The sequence below is a fragment of the Protobothrops mucrosquamatus genome, unplaced genomic scaffold, assembly GCF_001527695.2.
Source record: "Protobothrops mucrosquamatus isolate PMUCROS unplaced genomic scaffold, P.Mucros_1.0 scaffold518, whole genome shotgun sequence".
Classification (NCBI taxonomy): Eukaryota; Metazoa; Chordata; class Lepidosauria; order Squamata; family Viperidae; genus Protobothrops; species Protobothrops mucrosquamatus.
Window position 1 is genome coordinate 516,966 of NW_015386831.1, and position 19,407 is coordinate 536,372.

Genomic DNA, 19,407 nt, shown 5'->3' on the forward strand with positions numbered 1-19,407 from the left:
ATGTGTCTATGTATCTGTAGCAGAAGGAAGGGGTTGAGAAGCAAGAACACACTGCGGTCTCCTTTGAGTGATGAGCTCCATTTCCAGGACCCATTATATTATGTGGTTCTTCTAATTAATATATGGAGGCTAATTGTTAGTGCCTTAGTTTTGTTGATTTATTCTTCCATTCCTTTCTGGACCCCTCAACCCCAACCTTTGCCTCATGCGAAATAACCATTTCAATTCTCCCCCACCCCCCCGCAAGATTTTCAGTAAAAAGTAATGGCACCAGTCTGTTGATCCTCTTGACTCCTCCAGCCTGCCCTGATAGGGAGATCAGTTATTCCGCCTTCTTGTCTTTTAACTAATTATGCAATTTTGCATCTGAAACAAGGGGAAAGGCTGACATGAGCCAAATAAAACTAAGAAAGTCAACCTTTAATTACAAAAAATACTTGGTTGTGAATAGAGTACTCAGTCCTTTTTTTGTAAAAAGAAAAGGTGCTGGAACTCACACACGTCATACAATCCGCCTTGCCTACTCTACAAGGTTCCATCCAAAAAAGGTGCCGGAACTCCATTCTGGGCGTTCTATGACAAAAAAAGCCCTGAGAGTACTATAAGGAAAACAAGAGGAGACAGAATTTCCGAAAAAATCACTTAAATTGGTTATTTTTTTCTTCTTGAATAAGATCTTAGGTTTCACCGCAGAAAGGATAATTTGAGAGTGATCCATTTGGGGTCCTCTTGTTTGGAAGTCTACAGATAGGTCCTTTGTCATCTTCTTGCTATTTTATCCTGAACATTTATATTTGGCTGATAATCTCCAGGTTTGGCCTAATCCAGCATAGCTGGCTGAGGAATTCTGGGAGTTGAAGTCCACAAGTCATAAAAAGACCAAGTTTGAAGACTCCTGGACTAGTCTAACAGTGCCTCCTAAAGTAGCTGGTAAGTTGATCCCATGCTAAGAGGCCTGAAAATATGGATTTATTTTTCTTTCCCAGAAAAACATCTCCCATGTAATTTTTATAAAAGAGAATGGACTCTCATTCTCCCATACTTTCAACGCTCCATCCAGGTTAATTAGGAAGGTGAGTTTAATCCCTGGGTCATTCCTGATTTGTAGGCTAGTCACAATGCATCAGAAAAGAACTACTGTCCTTGACTGGTGAGTCACCATCAATCTCTCCAGAGTCTGGCTTTTTAAAAATCCCCTCATTTAATTAGGCTGGGGTGTGAAGAGCTGAAAGAGGGATCCAGAGAGATAAAGAAGGACCTTCCTACCAGCAATCAACCAAAGTCTCAAAATTCTCTCCCAGCCTCCTCTCGGCAACGAATATGCATTTTATTCAAGGAGGTAATTAATAACTCATTCTGTGTTTGTGAGTGCTGCCTTCCCTCCTTTTCCCTGTAGTCCTCTTTTCCCAATAAACTCTTTTGAATATTTAGATATTTGACTTCCATTGACTCAAAAAGGGAATTTATTACACTCTTCCCTGGATGCAAATTATCCCCTGGCTTTCAGGACCTTCCTTTTGATTTTCCTAAGGCTCATCTGAAGGCACAAGTCTATGGTAGAAGGGCTAAGAAAAAGGCCAGGAAGTTCAGATGAGTATCCCTTGGGAAAAGATATCAGCCAGAAAGGTTTGAAATCATCTTCCCTCCTGGGTTGAAACACCACCAGTGGGGATCACCGGGCCCACAATTCCTTGCAAAACTGCATGACTATCCTTGCAATTTTTTGCCGAAGCAGCAGCAGAATTGGAGGTTAAACAAGGCTGCTGCTTAAGACCCTGTCTCTGTTTAAATTCTGAAAATATAAAGCTTTCCTTACTTGTGCTTTATATAAATGTCATTTTGTCCATTCCGCATTGAGATTAGTGGTAAAAACATTTCATTTTCAAAAAGGAAGTAAAACACAGTTTCAATATGTTCTAATTAGTCCTCCGGTCCATGTGCAGAATTAGACATGTAGATTAGCTACTTTGAAGAAGAAATATGTTTTTCAGGCCTCTAGGATAATAGTGGTTATATGATATTAGGCCAAGGATTACAAATAAGATTTAAAAAGACAAATCAGATTACAAAACAGAATCTATGTCAGAAGGGCAAAAATGATCTAAGAAGCAATTAATTTGGCGAAAGAGGGGGTGCTTTTGGAGTCTTCATTTACAATTAAGAAAGAAATACAAATAAAGTTATTTTAAACCTGCAACCAATTGGACTAAATTGCTGTCTTTACATTTATATAGTTTTCTAGTACTCGAGCTACGAAATAAAGTGGAACATACTTATAATTAAATGAAGAACATACAGGCAAGCCTCTTCCCATCATCCAAAAATCTGCAAGACACCCAGTTTATTTGAAATTCAGCCCAAAAGATGAAAAGACAGGGAACACTGAGGCTGACCTGATATTCATACTCATATTCCTCTTTAAATCTTGCCCTCTTGAATGATAAACAGATTGTCAATCTTTTTCACTCACGTTAGCAATCATCTGTGAATTTTAACTACTGTATTGTAAAAATCGACTAGCCTTTTTATTTAACAGTGCTTTAGAAACTATCAATTCTCAACTTGAAAACAGTGTGATTGCTCAAAACTTAATCTGGATAATGTAACTCCGTATTTTAGTCTTTAATAGGAAGTGTTTCATTTATAAAAAAAAATAGTACATTGAAAGCTTTGATACACTGAGATTTGTAATTTTCTAAATCTTTTTTTATTGTATACATAATAAACGTTCCCATCATTGTTCATGAAAAAAATGCTGACTTCTCCTGGTGAGACGTGGTGTCAAGAGGATCCGTGATTCCTTCCAGGTCTAAAGCAGGGAACCGCACTTGTGTTTCAAACCATCTGGCTACGGTGAGAAGCTGAAGCTCATGAAAAGCACGGCCAATAAATTGCAAACCAATCGGTAAGCCTTTTGCTGAGAGGGCGGAAGGAACACTTACAGCTGGCAACCCTGAAAGACAAACAAACATTTTTTTTTTCTTTCTTTCTTTGCATTGTCTGATAAGAACATACAGTACAACAGCAAAGTAAAACAAAAGCCTCTCTCTCTCTCTCTTGAAGGCAAATATTTAATTTAGTTTTGTGGCTTTTCAATTTGTATTTAAACAACAACCATCATTCGTTCTTCAAACATTTATTTTCTTTTATAGGCATAGATAATAAGTACTTAGGATTTAGATTATATAATGATTTAACCCTAGATCTCCAGGGTCTGGGAAAAAATGTGGATGATTGATGCAAATTGTCCTTTACTGGGGCATGAGCAAGGTTTCATCATTCCAAAGTTCACATATTCTTCCTAACTACTCATCATTATATCCTCGGATTACAGTTCCAATTACACCAAGTTTAATTTCTCACTTATTATCCACTAACTCCTACTTGGATAAACTAATATGAAAAAATCACCTGAAAATATTTGGGGTTTTTTTCATGTGGATTTCATCACAACAAATTATCACCTTGCTAAATGGGTAAATTCAGCAACCACATATTTATTTGCTTATAGTTGCTAATTTAGAAAATTACATACAAATGCTCAAAGACATAATTGATCAAGCTTTGACAGAGTACTGGTGTAACCAAACTTCAAGGTTGTTATTTGTTACAATTACATATGCCTCCAAAACTCCTTATGGCATAAACATCACTATATTATTTCCTTCCTCTTGTTTTGGATCATTGTTTTGTCTGATCAAGTTGATTTGAAAAAAATCAGAAAATCAGACATAATTTTGCAGACTTTCAGTTAACCTAGTATAGGGATATACGCAAACTTGAAGAGAGTGCCAATTAACAATACTTTGAATAGCTACAAGTGGAATATTGCAGTATCAAGTAAGCCAAGGTTAATCACATCTGACTTGCACACTAGAGGTCTGACTTGGCACCGGGTCTTTGTTGCATTTAATGTCTTAATGTGTTTAGTTCTTCAGTTTTAGTATGGTTTTATATGTTCTTTTAACTTTTCATTGGGAGCTGTCCAGAATTGGCTAGAAAATTGGCCTTTTCAGCCACATCAGATGCTGCCTTAGGACCTCCATCCAGAGCACAATACCATAGTCTCTCGAGACTGAAGGATGCCAATAGTGAATGGTGGGAGCTGTCCAGAATTGGCTAGAAAATGGGTGGTGACATAGATGTTTTAAATAAATAAAAATAATTATTGTGTTGTCATTTGCAATGTTATGATGGGAAACTCTATAGCAGGGGTGTCAAACTTGCCACGTCATGTGACGTATCACGACTTTTTCCCATTGCCGGAACTAGGGTGGGCGCGGTTTCGGAATGACGTATCTATCCCATGGGTGTGACACCCCTGCTCTAGAGTGAATAAGTTTTGTAAAGGACCAGATTTTCCTGAAGGTTGGAAGCTTTTATGTATTGAGTTTTAATTCATGAAATAAAGAGTATCTATAAACTGCCACTTTTTTGTTTACCAGCCATGTTGGCAGCCTGAGTGAAGATATCATCCTGTGCGCTGCGAGTCCTGTTGTCTTCCTGGATGAATTCTTGATACAACATAGCCTGATTCAAGGTAGTTGGGGTGAGCAGAATATCCACACCAGCACGGAAGAGTTTTGCAAAATCAGTAGCTATGAGTCTTCTCACTTTCTGAGCTTTGATGAAATAATTCTCATAATTCCTAAGGAGGAAGGGAGGAGGTCCCATAAGAAACCAAAAAACATGGAGTGAACCATTATTCTAGTTTTCCAGCTGGCTAGGCAATTGGTGGGTGGCTATAAATTGAAGCAGGACATTGATATTTCTAAAGCTATTAATACAACAATACATTACTTCTAAAGCCACATCAGTAATAATAATACTGATTTGGAAAGATGAAAAAATCTTGTACCCATGCGTAACTTCTCCCTTAATTGAACAACAAATAAAATGTCAGCTTTGTAACTTTAAAATGTGCAAAACGTACTGTTTTAGCAAGAAGTAGTTCCCTGATAGAATTCTTCCCCTTACAACATCATTAAAACCTTCCCGGCGTGTGGCTGCAATCAAAGCTTCTGTGGACTGCTCAGCACTGCCACGATGCCCTAAAAGGAGGAGTAATCAGCAGTTGACAAATACATCCCCACAACATTCAAAGCTGTAATTTGATGTGTTAGGGTAAGTCATATTTTCCGATAGTTTCCGACTGAACAAAAACGACGATTTGGAGAATACGAAGTAAATGAGTAGTTGGGGTTTCGATTTGTAAAGTGTACCCAAAATTGTCAACTGTGGACTAGATCGTCAATCTTCCTAACTCGACTTGGAAGAAGTGGTTTATAAAGAACGTGTTTTTCCTAGGCACAAAGAGACGGAAAGCCTCCCCAAAGATGTCTAAAATTTTTATGTCTCTTTTTTTTTTCCTGATTCTTGCTGAAGAAGGAAAACGAGAGAGCGAGCACTAAAATTAAGTGTAGTTATTGATACCTTACCTAGAATACTTGGATTGATATATTGAAACAAGCCAAGATTTATATGCCAACATTAAACCAAGACTGTATTCATTCCTCAGACTTGAGTACAAGATCACAGCTGAGCTTAAGAGTGTATGTACTTTTTGTTGCAATCAGATCACTCCTCAAAGGACAAACCTGAGACAATATTTCCTTAAAGATAAAAGCACTCTTCCAAAAACATAATAAAGTTATTTCCACCATTCATCAAGCCTCAACTCAATTCAATGAGACTTTTCTTGTTTTTTAAAAAAAGCTTTGGCACAGACTTTGTCACCTATAATTAAACATTTATTTCATTACTGGTTCAGTTGGCTCACTCTTTATAAGTTGTTTGTTATTCTGGAACATATTAGTGGATCCTCATTTATTAAATTATCTCATTCTATGTGACATGATTCATAGACAAGCTCAATTTTATTTTTCATGCTTGTTGATGAATTTAAAAATATTTGGCTTTAACTTTGAACGCAAAATCTTCTACTGTTGCAGTTTTCTACAGCTGAAGCTTCTCAAGTTAGCTGGGCCTAACTAGATTATCCACCCAGGCCTAAATATTTTCTACTTTTAGGCCTAGGTGAGATACTCCAAGAAAGGTCAGTGTAGAGCATTTTTTCTCTAACCCTATTGTATCCTGGTACTGGTTTTCTCTAATTTCTGAGGCCATTATTTACAATTACGTCTTTAGGTGCCAAATTATCAACAAATCCACAAATAGAGTTAGAATAATTTTTATACCAGGCTCACTCAAAAGAAAAGAATTGCAATACAACTTCCTGGAATGTCTCAGAACATTACTCATATTCAGGGCTTTTTTTCTCGGAGAAAAGGTGGCGGAACTCAAACCTGGCCACGCCCTCATCAAACCCTAGGACCGCCCCTTTAGAGAACAGGAATGCAAGTAAAATTTGGGAGGGGCTATTTCCGGTGCGGCCGGCCCGGAAAAAGGTGCCGGAACGCGGTTCCGCCGCGTTCCGGCTGAAAAAAAGCCCTGCTCATATTCATAAAATGCTAAATCCATTTTTTCTGTTATCTTAAACTTTAGTATAAGATTAAGGAGATATGCCAGATATCAGATTCCTCCTGCTAAAATGCTTAACTTCCTATATCATCAACCACAATTTCTTTTTATTTATTGACTCCGACTAAGACTCAACCAACCTTGTACTTGACTCCTACCGTAGCAACTGCATGGCCCCTTCCTTCTTTGTGGGGATAACGGAGAGTGGCCCAAGGTCACCCAACTAGTAGGCCAAAGGAAAGACTAGAACTTGGGTTTCTGCACATAGTCCTTTAATTACAAGATCAAACTGTCTCTCTCGTATACCATACTAAGCCATGATATAATTGATTTGACTGTTTTACCTGGTTGTGTGTAACTGGTTTTTTTTTTTTTATACAAATAACAGTGTAGGGTTTACACATTTTATGAATGCAACTCTTTTCACACAGCTGTACCTGGCAAGCTTCCTTAGGATTAGGCAGATGAACAAGTTATTAGTAGAACGTTGCAAACAAAGAAGTCATATTTTATAGGGCCCCTTATTGCCAACTAAATTGTCCGTTGAAGAACCAACATTCTTAATAATAAACTATCTTTTGTTACCAAGATTTTTACTACATAAGAGTTTGGTTGCAAATAACTAAATGTGAATATTTAAGAGACAACTTAATATTCAGCTGTAAGAAGGCTTACCATATTCCAGACCATCAAATCGAGCCATATTAGAAGCTACCTCTGCTGCACATAACACATGATAACAGACAATGGAATAGGAGGTATGGGGCAGGCTCACTTCCATCACTTTAGCTCCAGCTCTCTCAAAGAGGTCAGCTGCCTTGGACCACACAGCTAGAGTCTCACTAGATAATCCTGCAGTATGGTATTCCTGGGAGGGCGGGAGGGAGGGCGGGAGGGAGGGAGGGAGGGAGGGAGGAGAAAGCAGAACGTTATGCACAACCAGAAGCATTTCATAGGGTTCATCTGATCTGAAAATGTCAAAAATACTCAAGTGAATTGCGGGATGACAATGAAAGGTCCTGTGTTTGAGAGGGAAATTTCTCTCTGGATTATACCTTATTTCTAATTCTGTGTTAGGGACAGTTCTCTNATTAAACTACACAATCCCATTCAGTATAAAAGGCTATCAAAGGCTGACTTGTTTTTGCTGCTAAACCTCTTATGCTTCATTTACTCATCAACCCCAAAGCTAAACATTTCACATGGGTTTTAACAGTTGACACCTGATCTAGCAGTTAGAAGGATTGAGCTGAACCTTCTTCACCAAATATTTCTTGCACAAAAAGGATAGCACAAAGAGACGGAAATCCTCCCCAAAGATGTCTACAATTTTTATGTCTCTTTCTTTTTCCTGATTCTTGCTGAAGAAGGAAAACGAGAGAGCGAGCGCTAAAATTAAGTGTAGTTATTGATACTTTACCTAGAATACTTGGATTGATATATTGAAATAAGCCAAGATTTATATGCCAACATTAAACCAAGACTGTATTCATTCCTCAGATTTGAGTACAAGATCACAGTTGAGCTTAAGAGTGTATGTACTTTTTGTTGCAATCAGATCACTCCTCAAAGGACAAACCTGAGACAATATTTCCTTAAAGATAAAAGCACTCTTCCAAAAACATAATAAAGTTATTTCCACCATTCATCAAGCCTCAACTCAATTCAATAAGACTTTTCTTGTTTTTTTAAAAAAGCTTTGGCACAGACTTTGTCACCTATCATTAAACATTTATTTCATTACTGGTTCAGAGTTGGCTCACTCTTTATAAGTTGTTTGTTATTCTGGAACATATTAGTGGATCCTCATTTATTAAATTATCTCATTCTATGTGACATGATTCATAGACAAGCTCAATTTTATTTTTCATGCTTGTTGATGAATTTAAAAATATTTGGCTTTAACTTTGAACGCAAAATCTTCTACTGTTGCAGTTTTCTACAGCTGAAGCTTCTCAAGTTAGCTGGGCCTAACTAGATTATCCACCCAGGCCTAAATATTTTCTTTTAGGCCTAGGTGAGATACTCCAAGAAAGGTCAGTGTAGAGCATTTTTTCTCTAACCCTATTGTATCCTGGTACTGGTTTTCTCTAATTTCTGAGGCCATTATTTACAATTACGTCTTTAGGTGCCAAATTATCAACAAATCCACAAATAGAGTTAGAATAATTTTTATACCAGGCTCACTCAAAAGAAAAGAATTGCAATACAACTTCCTGGAATGTCTCAGAACATTACTCATATTCATAAAATGCTAAATCCATTTTTTCTGTTATCTTAAACTTTAGTATAAGATTAAGGAGATATGCCAGATATCAGATTCCTCCTGCTAAAATGCTTAACTTCCTATATCATCAACCACAATTTCTTTTTATTTATTGACTCTGACTAAGACTCAACCAACCTTGTACTTGACTCCTACCGTAGCAACTGCATGGCCCCTTCCTTCTTTGTGGGGATAACAGAGAGTGGCCCAAGGTCACCCAACTAGTAGGCCAAAGGAAAGACTAGAACTTGGGTTTCTGCACATAGTCCTTTAATTACAAGATCAAACTGGCTCTCTCGTATACCATACTAAGCCTCATTGATTTGACTCTGTTTTACCTGGTTGTGTGTAATTGGTTATTTATTTATTTTTTTTACAAATAACAGTGTAGGGTTTACACATTTTGTGAATGCAACTCTTTTCACACGGCTGTACCCGGCAAGCTTCCTTAGGATTAGGCAGATGAACAAGAAGTCATATTTTATAGGGCCCCTTATTGCCAAATAAATTATCTGTTGAAGAAACCAACATTCTTAATAATATACTATCTTTTGTTACCAAGATTTTTACTACATAAGAGTTTGGTTGCAAATAACTAAATGTGAATATTTAAGAGACGACTTAATATTCAGCTGTAAGAAGGCTTACCATATTCCAGACCATCAAATCGAGCCATATTAGAAGCTACCTCTGCTGCACATAACACATGATAACAGACAATGGAATAGGAGGTATGGGGCAGGCTCACTTCCATCACTTTTGCTCCAGCTCTCTCAAAGAGATCAGATGCCTTGGACCACACAGCTAGAGTCTCACTAGATAATCCTGCAGTATGGTATTCCTGGGAGGGAGGGAGGGAGGGAGGGAGGGAGGAGAAAGCAGAACGTTATGCACAACCAGAAGCATTTCATAGGGTTCATCTGATCTGAAAATGTCAAAAATACTCAAGTGAATTGCGGGATGACAATGAAAGGTCCTGTGTTTGAGAGGGAAATTTCTCTCTGGATTATACCTTATTTCTAATTCTGTGTTAGGGACAGTTCTCTATACAGGGCAGCTAAGATGGCCTTGAGTCGGATACTAAACTGCAGCCTATCTCAGAGTCAACTTATTTTTAGAAAATGCTGGAATAACATGGGCTCTTGCTCAAGAAACAAGAATGATATTAAGTAATATTAAGTAATAGCAGTTGTCATTCTAAGTATGGAATGAATAACAATGCTAAGAACTTGTTCTAAGACATTTTATAAACCCCAAAATAGGCTTAAGAAGCTTTGGAAGAGGATACATCTTCTAAATGGGGCTTTACTCAGTTACTCATGCCTTGCTCACCACTAGAATGTGTCAAGCTATGAAGATTACTTGTGTTAGGACTGCCGTGCTGCTTCTAGCTTGCCTACAGTTGCGAGGGGGGAGGGGAAGGTTTGGAATGCACAGGTGGATTTTATCCGGATGGGAACCAAGGCCACTGAAGAGATAAACAGAGACAAGACGTTCTTCTCATAACAACTGCCTGAAGATTAATTGGACAATGTGACCTGAACTGTTAGAGAGGGAAGGGAAAGTTTTACTCTTTTAATTATCCTTTTCCCACCATATTGCCAGAGCTGATTTTCAACTGTTTAGTGCCGGTATGCTGTACCCAATAAAGTTTTGCATTAGAGATGCAACCCAGAGTCACATTTGTATACATTTGTTAAATAAATAAACACATACTAACTAGACACAGTAGAAATTTACAAAGCAAGGTTTAATATTAAATTCTTCTGTTACACAATTATCAAACTTAGTGCCATCCTCTTATTTTTTTGTAATAAACAACTCTGAAGAACATTAATCTGAGGGAGAGTCAATAGCAAAAGGATGCTACACGGAAGTAAGCTGCCATTTCAATCATGATCTTTATTAAATAAGGAATATATTTTTAACATGTTCATTAATTCTACATGCTTTTCTTTCTGTAATAGTACAGTGACTTCTTTTTAACAGCCTCCATTAATCTGAACACTCTCCAGAAGTATGGACTCCAGTTCCCATAAATCTCAGAAATGGCCATGTGGCTGGGAATTATGGAGGTGAAATTCTCAATGTCTAGAAAGTGCTCTTGGAGAAATTTTATTTATAATTTTTTTTTAAAAAAATCAATTCTCAATTCATTTAAGTAGTGAATGGAAAAATTATAAATCATAGGCTTTGGTCTTATATTCAGAATGTGAACTTCATTATCTAAAAAATACAAACATGAGCTTTGAATATCAAGGTTCTGGTTTTGAAATTTAAATTTTTGTAAAGGAAAAAAAAGTTCTGAGAGAAAAGTGCCACACACCTCCTTTATATTTTCACTCTGGCACTGGCATATATCTCTTCAAAAGACAAGAAAGGTATTTGGAGTCATCACAATACAACCAAAGATTTCACAATCCTCTCTAAAACATGCAATACATATTTTTATTCTTGAAATATGAGATGGTCACATTATTTTTCACGTGTTGTGAAGTACAACTTCTAGCATCTATCAGCATGGCCAGTAGTTCCTGATGCTGCTGGGAAGTTCAGTTTACGAATGAAGGCGAACATACGTGTCCTAGGATAATGTTACAGGATCCAATCTGGGTCGGTCACCAGGTGTGGCAGACGTGTCTCCAGATTTTACTAAACTAATCTTGCAGGAAATCTGGCTCGGTCAGCGGAACCGGAGGTTTAGTCTTCTGAACTTTTGGACTTGTGCTGGAGCCCATCTTCAGGGAACTTTTTTCTCTTCCTGGTAACTGACCCAGATTGGATCTGCAAGTTAAGTTTAGTAATATCTGGTGACACGTCTGCCATAAAAAAAAAAGGGGAGGAAGCTTAAATTTCACTTTATTTTTGGTAAATGATACTGAATCAGTACAATCAATACAAAACTCAATGTCAAAGAATAATACATTCAAGTGCTATACTCTTTAAACTAGGAATTAGGAACCTGTGTAAGGGAACACCTATTAAATTCCCACTACCTCTGATTATTCATCATCTTAAGACTGGCAGAAGCTGTACTCCAGCAAGACTTGGAGAGGCACAGGTTTTTAGTCTTCCATACTGGCTTTATTACTTTTGTAAATTGAAAACATGAATCAAAGATAGAAGGGTATTAATTTCATTTAACTTAATTTAAAATGTAATGGTCACTAACTTAATGCTCACTAATTTCCTGATTTAATGCAATTTAGTATTACATTTAATGTACCTTAATGCTCACTAATCATACATCCATTTACCTTAGGAACCCCAATGCAAAGATTCTTCATATCTATCAAGTTAGGTAGCTGAAATGGGCAAAAGGGATCTTGCACCGTGGTTGAATCTTTTGGGTCATGCCCACCAAGAACACCTGAAAGAAATGCAATGGCACATGTGAGATAACAGGAAAAAGAGAACTGCTAAACAAACTTAGGACAAATGCCTAAGGAAACACATAATTGCTGTACCTAACACAGTAGCTGCATCATCAACACATCTGGTTAAAATGCCTGGGACATCCATTGAGTTCACCAGTGGGATGAGACCATAGCGGGATATGAGGCCATAGCTGGGCTTTAAACCAACAACTCCACAGAGGGAGGCTGGGTTTCTTGTGGAACCTCCTGAATCAGATCCCAGAGCCCTGTAATTGAATGAAAAAACATGGGAATCAGAAGCAAATACAAAACCGTATCCCGTTAGGCTCTCCTTTCATATCTGCTATCTGAAAGCCATTTTTGAACGAACGAACGAATACACATACAATTACATTTTCTTCTAGTTAACTCCTGAAGACTTCATGGAATTTTCTCAACAACAGTACATAGGTCAGTGGTTCTCAACCTTTTTAATGCCGCGACCCCCAACCGGTCGTAAGTCGAGGACTGGAACGAACTACCCCCCGAGATCCGGATGATTCCGGATCTCCTTACTTTCCGCCGCGCCCTCAAGACATGGCTTTTCCAGCAAGCGGGCCTGACCTAGGGAGGATTTTAGGTAGGGATGATTTTAAGAAAATTTTAATTGACACACAGCTTCCAATATTTGGCTTTTAATTTGGTTTTATGGGGGTTTTTTGTTTCTTGATGTATTTTGTTTGTATCTGTTTTAATATGCTGTGCACCGCCCTGAGTCCTACGGGAGAAGGGCGGTATATAAATTAAATTATTATTATTATTATTATTATTAAACCGGTCGTAAGTCAAGGACTAAACCGGTCGTAAGTCGAGGACTACCAAAACGGTCGTAAGTCGAGGACTTTCCCTGCCTGGGAGCGCCACGCATGCGTGGTTCCGCCCCCTGCGCCGGCTGAAGCGTAGCTGGCAAGCGGCAGAGACGGAGCAGGCCGACCACCAGCTGGCCCAGCCCAAGGGAGGTAAGGCACCCACCGGAAAAGGGGGAAAAAATGGCGGACAGCCTTGCTTGGCGACCCCCGTGAAATGGTCGATCGACCCCGACCCCAAATGGGGTCGCGACCCATAGGTTGAGAACCGCTGACATAGGTGCTTTACCATTACTTTCTTCTGGGATTTTTTTTTCTTCACCCTACCCTGCTGCCTGAAATTTATTGACGGCCTCCTGTCCACGAATTAAGTGTGTCTGACCTGACAAGATTGACCAGATATTGTCATCTGCTGAGGCAGGAACAAACAAGCTACACTTAAAATGTGTGTGACCAACCAGTAATTTTTAGCTTATGCACTGGACCATTCATCTTTCAGCTCTCAGAAGAGGCAGCTTTGCATTCCAATGTATCTTTAATTCCATTATAATTTGGAAAGAACTTTTAATGGTACTTGAGCAGGACATAATGCACAGTTGATATTCATCAAGTACTTGGCCCTGTTAAAGGCAGTCCTCGACCTACGTCCACAATTGAGCCCAAAATTTCTGTTGCTAAGTGAAACATTTGTTAAACGTGTTTGCCCCATTTTGCAACCTTTCATGCCACAGTTGTTCAGCGAATCACTGCAGTTGTTAAGTTAGTAACCTGGTTGTTAAGTGAATCTGGCTTCCCCATTGACTTTGCTTGTAGAAGGTCTCAAAAGGGGATCACGTGACACCCCCCCTCGGGACGCTGCAACCGTCATAACTACGAGTCAATTACCAAGAATCTGAATTTTGATCACATGATCATAGGGGTGCTATAACAGTCGCTAAGTGTGAAAACTGGTCATAAGTCACTTTTTTCAGTGGTGCCGAGGTAACTTTGAACGGTCACTAAACAAACAGTTTGTAAGTTGAGGACTACCTGTATTACAATGTTCTAAATTCAACGTTGTGAGATCCTCTTACGCAAAGCATGTGAAAGATGATACCGCAGCAGCACTGCCACCAGAGCTTCCTCCAGTTATCAGCCAGCCAGGATCCTCGTGTTGAGCAGGGGACGTTGGTGCAGATTTTTCTCTGTACTGTCTTGAATAACTCCAGGGGTTCCGCACTGGCCCAAAGGCTCCGTCTGTACTTCCAGACCTGTACTTCCAAGTCAAATGGGAATTTTAAGAATTATGAATGAGTAAGTGGGCTATTTTTTTTTTTTGCCTTTCAAGAATTTAATTCAACTTACCCCATAGCAAATTCATCTAGATTTGTTTTTCCAAGCAGTACAGCTCCTTGATCCAGCATTTTCTGAACTACTGTTGCATTGTATGGAGGGATATAACCTGAAAAAAAAATGTAAATACTGGATTGGCTAAAGACTCTATCTTATAATAATTAAGAGTGTTTTACCTGTGTGACTATATTTTATTAGTCTGAGATATCTGATTGTTGCTCTTCAGTCAAAAAAAGGCAGTGCATAATGATACACTGTCATGAGAAGTTCAGACTATAAAATCAGTGCTGTAGTTTGGACTACATTCACATCACTAGAGCAAATTTCTGCTTTTATAATGCAGCCTTTCTCTTCTCTTTCTGCAAAATGCTGATGGGATGAGGCTGCAAAAGGGAATCCTGTTCTGCTGCTGGAGGTATTCCATAAGCAGGAAAATGTCACTGGATTTCAATTGCAATTTACAAGGCCTGTAGTAACAATAACAACGTAACTACATCAGAATTTTGTCTGGAACAAAAAGCATAATAAAAGTGTGGTCTTGCGGAGAGATGGATGAGAAACTAATTTAATACATAAATAATGCAGAAATAAATAATCAGAGAGTCTTTCCAAGCAGACACCACAAATAAGGCATAGTGGCTCAGTCTTACAGTATGTGGCTTGCCAAATTTCAGTTTCAATCTGTCATTTGAGATAGGAATAGAAAAATTTGTTTCTAAAGCACAGAGAATTTCTACCACTGAACATGGTTAATATTTGGTTAGAATAGATGAACCCATGATTTGCCTCAATGGCAGGCAGCTATCCATGGTCCCATGCTTCTACATAAAAAAATATTTTACTCTTGAATCCTGTGGCTGTCTTGCCCATAGCATCAGGAAATCAGCAATTTCATTCTGAATTAGCTGGTGCTGGGAACTAATTGTTTGATTTCCTGCTATTAATGACAAAACTCCATTTTCTGCTCACTTAGTGGCCACACAGATCAGTTGAAGACTAGAAAATTAATCTGGAATGTCTCAAAATCACAAGGGCTGCATTTTGTGGCCAACAACTGCATTTTCTTATTAATTATATTGGAATTTTTTTCCCTACCTTTCTCCATTAATTTGTAGGAAAATATTATTTTGAATTTGATGAACTAATGACAAAACTCTTGCACGGCTATCAAAATGATCAAAGGCTTCACAATTAAAGCCCTTGGAGATTAATTTGAGACAATTAAGACACTAAGAATCAGAGATCTAAAAGTGTGGACTTGCTTTTTAAAAATTGAACTTTACCTTTCAACATCTTGGATGCGCATGTTGTTTCAATGCCAGCAGTGCTGAAGTTGTCTTTCACAGCAACAGGAATACCATCTAAATCACCCAATGGCTGACCTTCATTATGAAGAATATAAGGTTAATTAAATCAGTGTTTTGTCAGAGTTAGGGTTAGACCATTTTGCTAGTAATAGTAGACAAGGATTTTTAAAATACAGTATGACTTCACAATACAATACAGGTAGACCTCAACTTACAACTGTAATTAAGCCCAGAAATATGGTTGTAAGTCATGGCAATCATTAAGCAGATCTCCACATAACTGTGTCTGACTTTACAACCCATCAGAAGAACACAATGGTTGTTAAGTAAACCCACTGCACCCTATGGATGTTTGAAACTGTAAGTTAACACTGGTTTACAGCAAAATAATAATAATAATAATAATTTGTGGTCATGTCACTACAGGGTGCTGCAAATAGCTGTAAATGAGGGTCGGTTGCCTAGTGTCTAAAATGTGATCACATTGTGCTGCCACTGCAATTTTGAAACTGGGTTTTAAGTAGTCTTGGAGAGGTCCATTGTAACTTTGAAGAATCACTAAGCAATCAGTGGTAAGTTGGGGATTACCTGTATGCACAATATGTTGATTAAGCCATAATGCAGACGTTTCCAACCTTTCTGGGCTCATGGCCCGGAGGGAAGGAGAGTAGTTTTTGAATTGGTGCACATGTATGCACGCACGCAAATGGCACCGCATACCCTGGCGTGGCACTAGCGGCCCCATTCGCGAATGCACAAACGGGCTGTGCAACCCGCCTGGGGCTAGCGGCCCCATTTGCGCCTGTGTGCATGTGCAAACAGGGCCGTGGGTGCTAGTGTGAGTGGCGGGGAGTGTGCACGCATACGTGCACGCACCAGCCAGCCATTTCCACAGCCCTCTGGCCAAGAGGCTCTGGCCCAATAGTGGGCCGTGGCTCATAAGTTGGGGATCCCTGCCATAATGGCTTGATTCATACATCACAGTAAGCCATATTTTAGGGTTTGTATGTCATGCTAAACACAAACAATACATATTAAAGCTTGTTGTGTGAACTAAGTCCACAACATTAGTTAAAGGGAACAGTTTACATTATTTTGGAATTCCATATTGATACATAGGTTCAACAATAAAATCTCTCTCTTGGATACAGGAATACCTATGAAAACACAAACCTAATCTAAAAACTACCTGCTCTCACATATTAAGTTCTTTCTGTGGAGGATGACAACATTTAAACCACCAAATATATGTAGGCCATTTACAACCTCTGAGAAAACCAGAGAAAAATGTTACTTTAATCTCCATAGACAGTTACTTTAAACAAACAGAAGTGAGATTTTTCTCTTGTATAAATAAAATAACATAGTGGTATATTTCTTATGATAATCATTAATTATTTCTCTTGAGGAAAAAATATTAGGCTCAGACACTAACAATTTTAGAAGAGAGCAACTATTTGGTAGTAGTATCTTACCTTGTCTGTATCTCTCCTCTGATGCCTGAGCTTGTTTTAATGCTGTGTCTTCTGTTACTGTTATGTAAGCATTAAGAAATTTGGTAGTTTTTATTAACGAGAGACATTTCTGACAAAGTTCGGTTGAACTAATATGACCTTTCTTTAGTGCTGCAGAAATCTGAAATGGCAATGAAAAAAGAGCATATATAACTTTTGATGATTACAATACATTAATGCAAAAGAGAGAGAAAGGGAAAAAAGTAGAAAGAGAAAAACACCCATATAATATCCATTTAGTATTAATAAAGAATTAATTCAATTCTAGGTAACAAATTTGTATCATGAATCCATTCCACAGTACCAGGAGGATAAATTTCTATTTATGAAAATTATTCTTTTTCACTGAGCCCCAAGATTAGTAGAACCAAAACTCTTCATAAAATATATTTTAAGAATAAAGTTTAACACCACATTTACATCTTTAACCACAATATTTCTTTCTAAGGTTGTATTAACATATGCTATATTTGAAACGAAGACAAATGATAAGAGGAGATTATGAGCCAAAGAACTCTCAATTTTCTTACAATGCTAGCCAAAAAATGAGTTTCAACCCTTTTTAAGATTTCTTTGAGGACTTCAACAGATATAATATTTTCTGATGAATTAATTTCTATCAATTTCCTCTAGGTAAACCAGACAAGAAACTTGATCAGATGAGCCAATTCTGCTTCATTATTATATTACCACATTAACAAAAACTTGCAAATCTGAAAGCACAAATTTCCTATTGAATATTTTTAATTGCCTGATTCATTCCTTTCTCTGACCATTTATACAACTAAGGTCTCTTCCCTCTCTTGTCGGATAATTTTTTAGGCAGCATCTCTTCCCTTTAATCCCTCAAGGACATTTTCACATACTGTTAAGTTTCATCCTTAAATCACAAGGTGTGTGTGTATGTATGTATGTATGTATGTATGTATGTATGTATGTATGTATGTATGTATATATGTATGTATATACATGTATATATACATGTGTGTGTGTGTATACACACAAACACACACACACATATACATATATACATATTTGCTGAGGCAATAGGAATAAGAGATCCACAAATAAATGCATTCTAGAATATTAATGTAATGGTAGAATCCCTATATTTATTTATGTAAAAATGAATGAATTTTTGATATATTCTGCAAAAGAAGGCTCTCTTACAAGAGAGGTATTCAAACACTACCTGGATTGTTCTAGATTAGATTTTTTAATTTCTCCTGCTTTTGGCGGATCAAGTCATAGACTCAGTAGGCCCCACTGCTATCTTAGACTATGCTCCATTTTTAACTACAAATACTAATAAATCTTCTCAATAAAAATCTTATCATCATCAGGACGTCGTAATTTTAGGTAGCCAAATAGAGATCCTTGCAACCTCTCAGTTTTGTACATACATAGCTGCCTGTGTGCAAACATGAATATCACATTGAAAAAAAGCATAATATACCTACAAATGAAATGTTAATTTATATTGGTAGTCCATGTATAAGATGCCATACGCTAAATAATCTATAAGTAGCATAATCCTGTGCCTGAAGGACCTCAATGTGTTTACTGGGGAGGTTACTCTTATACAAACTGCACAGGTTATATTCTTACGTAAATATAAATAGATGGTTTATTTTGTATGGATTTAGTGAGAAAGTCTGGTATTTGTATCTTGCTAAGCACAAGTAGCTATTTGAATATGTGTGTGTAAAAGGACTACTGACATTTATGGTTTCCTTTTGCACTGCCAAGATTGCAGGCTACATTGCAAAAATCCGGACGAACTACTATTTGAGTTTTCCATATCACTTTGCTGTCATCTACTGGTCATCTGGATTTCTACCACCCACATCCGTTATCTTAGCCTTACTACAACAGCAATCTAAAAAAAAAAAAATCCTAGGAATGCACTACCGTCATGCAATACTGAAAATACTGAATTATGTGGATTTCTATCCTTTGTATACCAAGTATACTTGGAACAACAAGCGTCTCCCCTAAATGCAGAAAACGAATCCAGATCTAGAGACATAAATAACTCCCGGAGCAGCCAAAAAAACGACGCACCTCTCGGAGCGAGGCGCGCAGCATTTTGCCCGGCATCCCGGGATCGAAGATTTCAAGGAACTCGCGGACCTTCCTCGCTACACGAACTTCTGTTATTGATACGGCAGGAAGGCACCTATGGGGGCATCCATCTTGGTAAGCCTTTCTAACATTGAGAGCGCTGATTGGCTCAGCGCTCACAGCATCAAAGCATGCTGGGTTTGTATTGGTCCAGACGCCGGA

The 19,407-nt window shown here is 38.0% G+C and overlaps 1 protein-coding gene across 1 annotated transcript; it reads right to left on the reverse strand.

The window, feature by feature from the left end:
* Positions 1-2,715: 2,715 nt before the first annotated feature.
* Positions 2,716-19,320, reverse strand: QRSL1 (glutaminyl-tRNA amidotransferase subunit QRSL1). Its single transcript, XM_015816901.1, has 11 exons — positions 19,186-19,320; positions 17,083-17,242; positions 15,584-15,682; positions 14,313-14,409; positions 14,042-14,218; positions 12,214-12,389; positions 12,004-12,116; positions 7,156-7,348; positions 4,934-5,051; positions 4,443-4,648; positions 2,716-2,953 (listed from the first exon to the last, which is right to left on the reverse strand). The coding sequence occupies exons 1-11, from the start codon at positions 19,219-19,221 to the stop codon at positions 2,742-2,744; spliced, it is 1,587 nt and encodes a 528-aa protein (XP_015672387.1). The 5' UTR covers positions 19,222-19,320; the 3' UTR covers positions 2,716-2,741.
* Between the last annotated feature and the right edge of the window lie 87 nt (positions 19,321-19,407).

Excerpts from the sequence above, each read along its gene's own strand:
- QRSL1 (XM_015816901.1), bottom strand. The coding sequence starts at position 19,221 with ATGCCGGGCAAAATGCTGCGCGCCTCGCTCCGAGAG. Across the intron at positions 17,243-19,185 it reads TGCGCGCCTCGCTCCGAGAG|ATTTCTGCAGCACTAAAGAA; the intron begins GTGCGTCGTTTT and ends TTGCCATTTCAG. Across the intron at positions 4,649-4,933 it reads AACTACTTCTTGCTAAAACA|GAATTATGAGAATTATTTCA; the intron begins GTACGTTTTGCA and ends CTTCCTCCTTAG.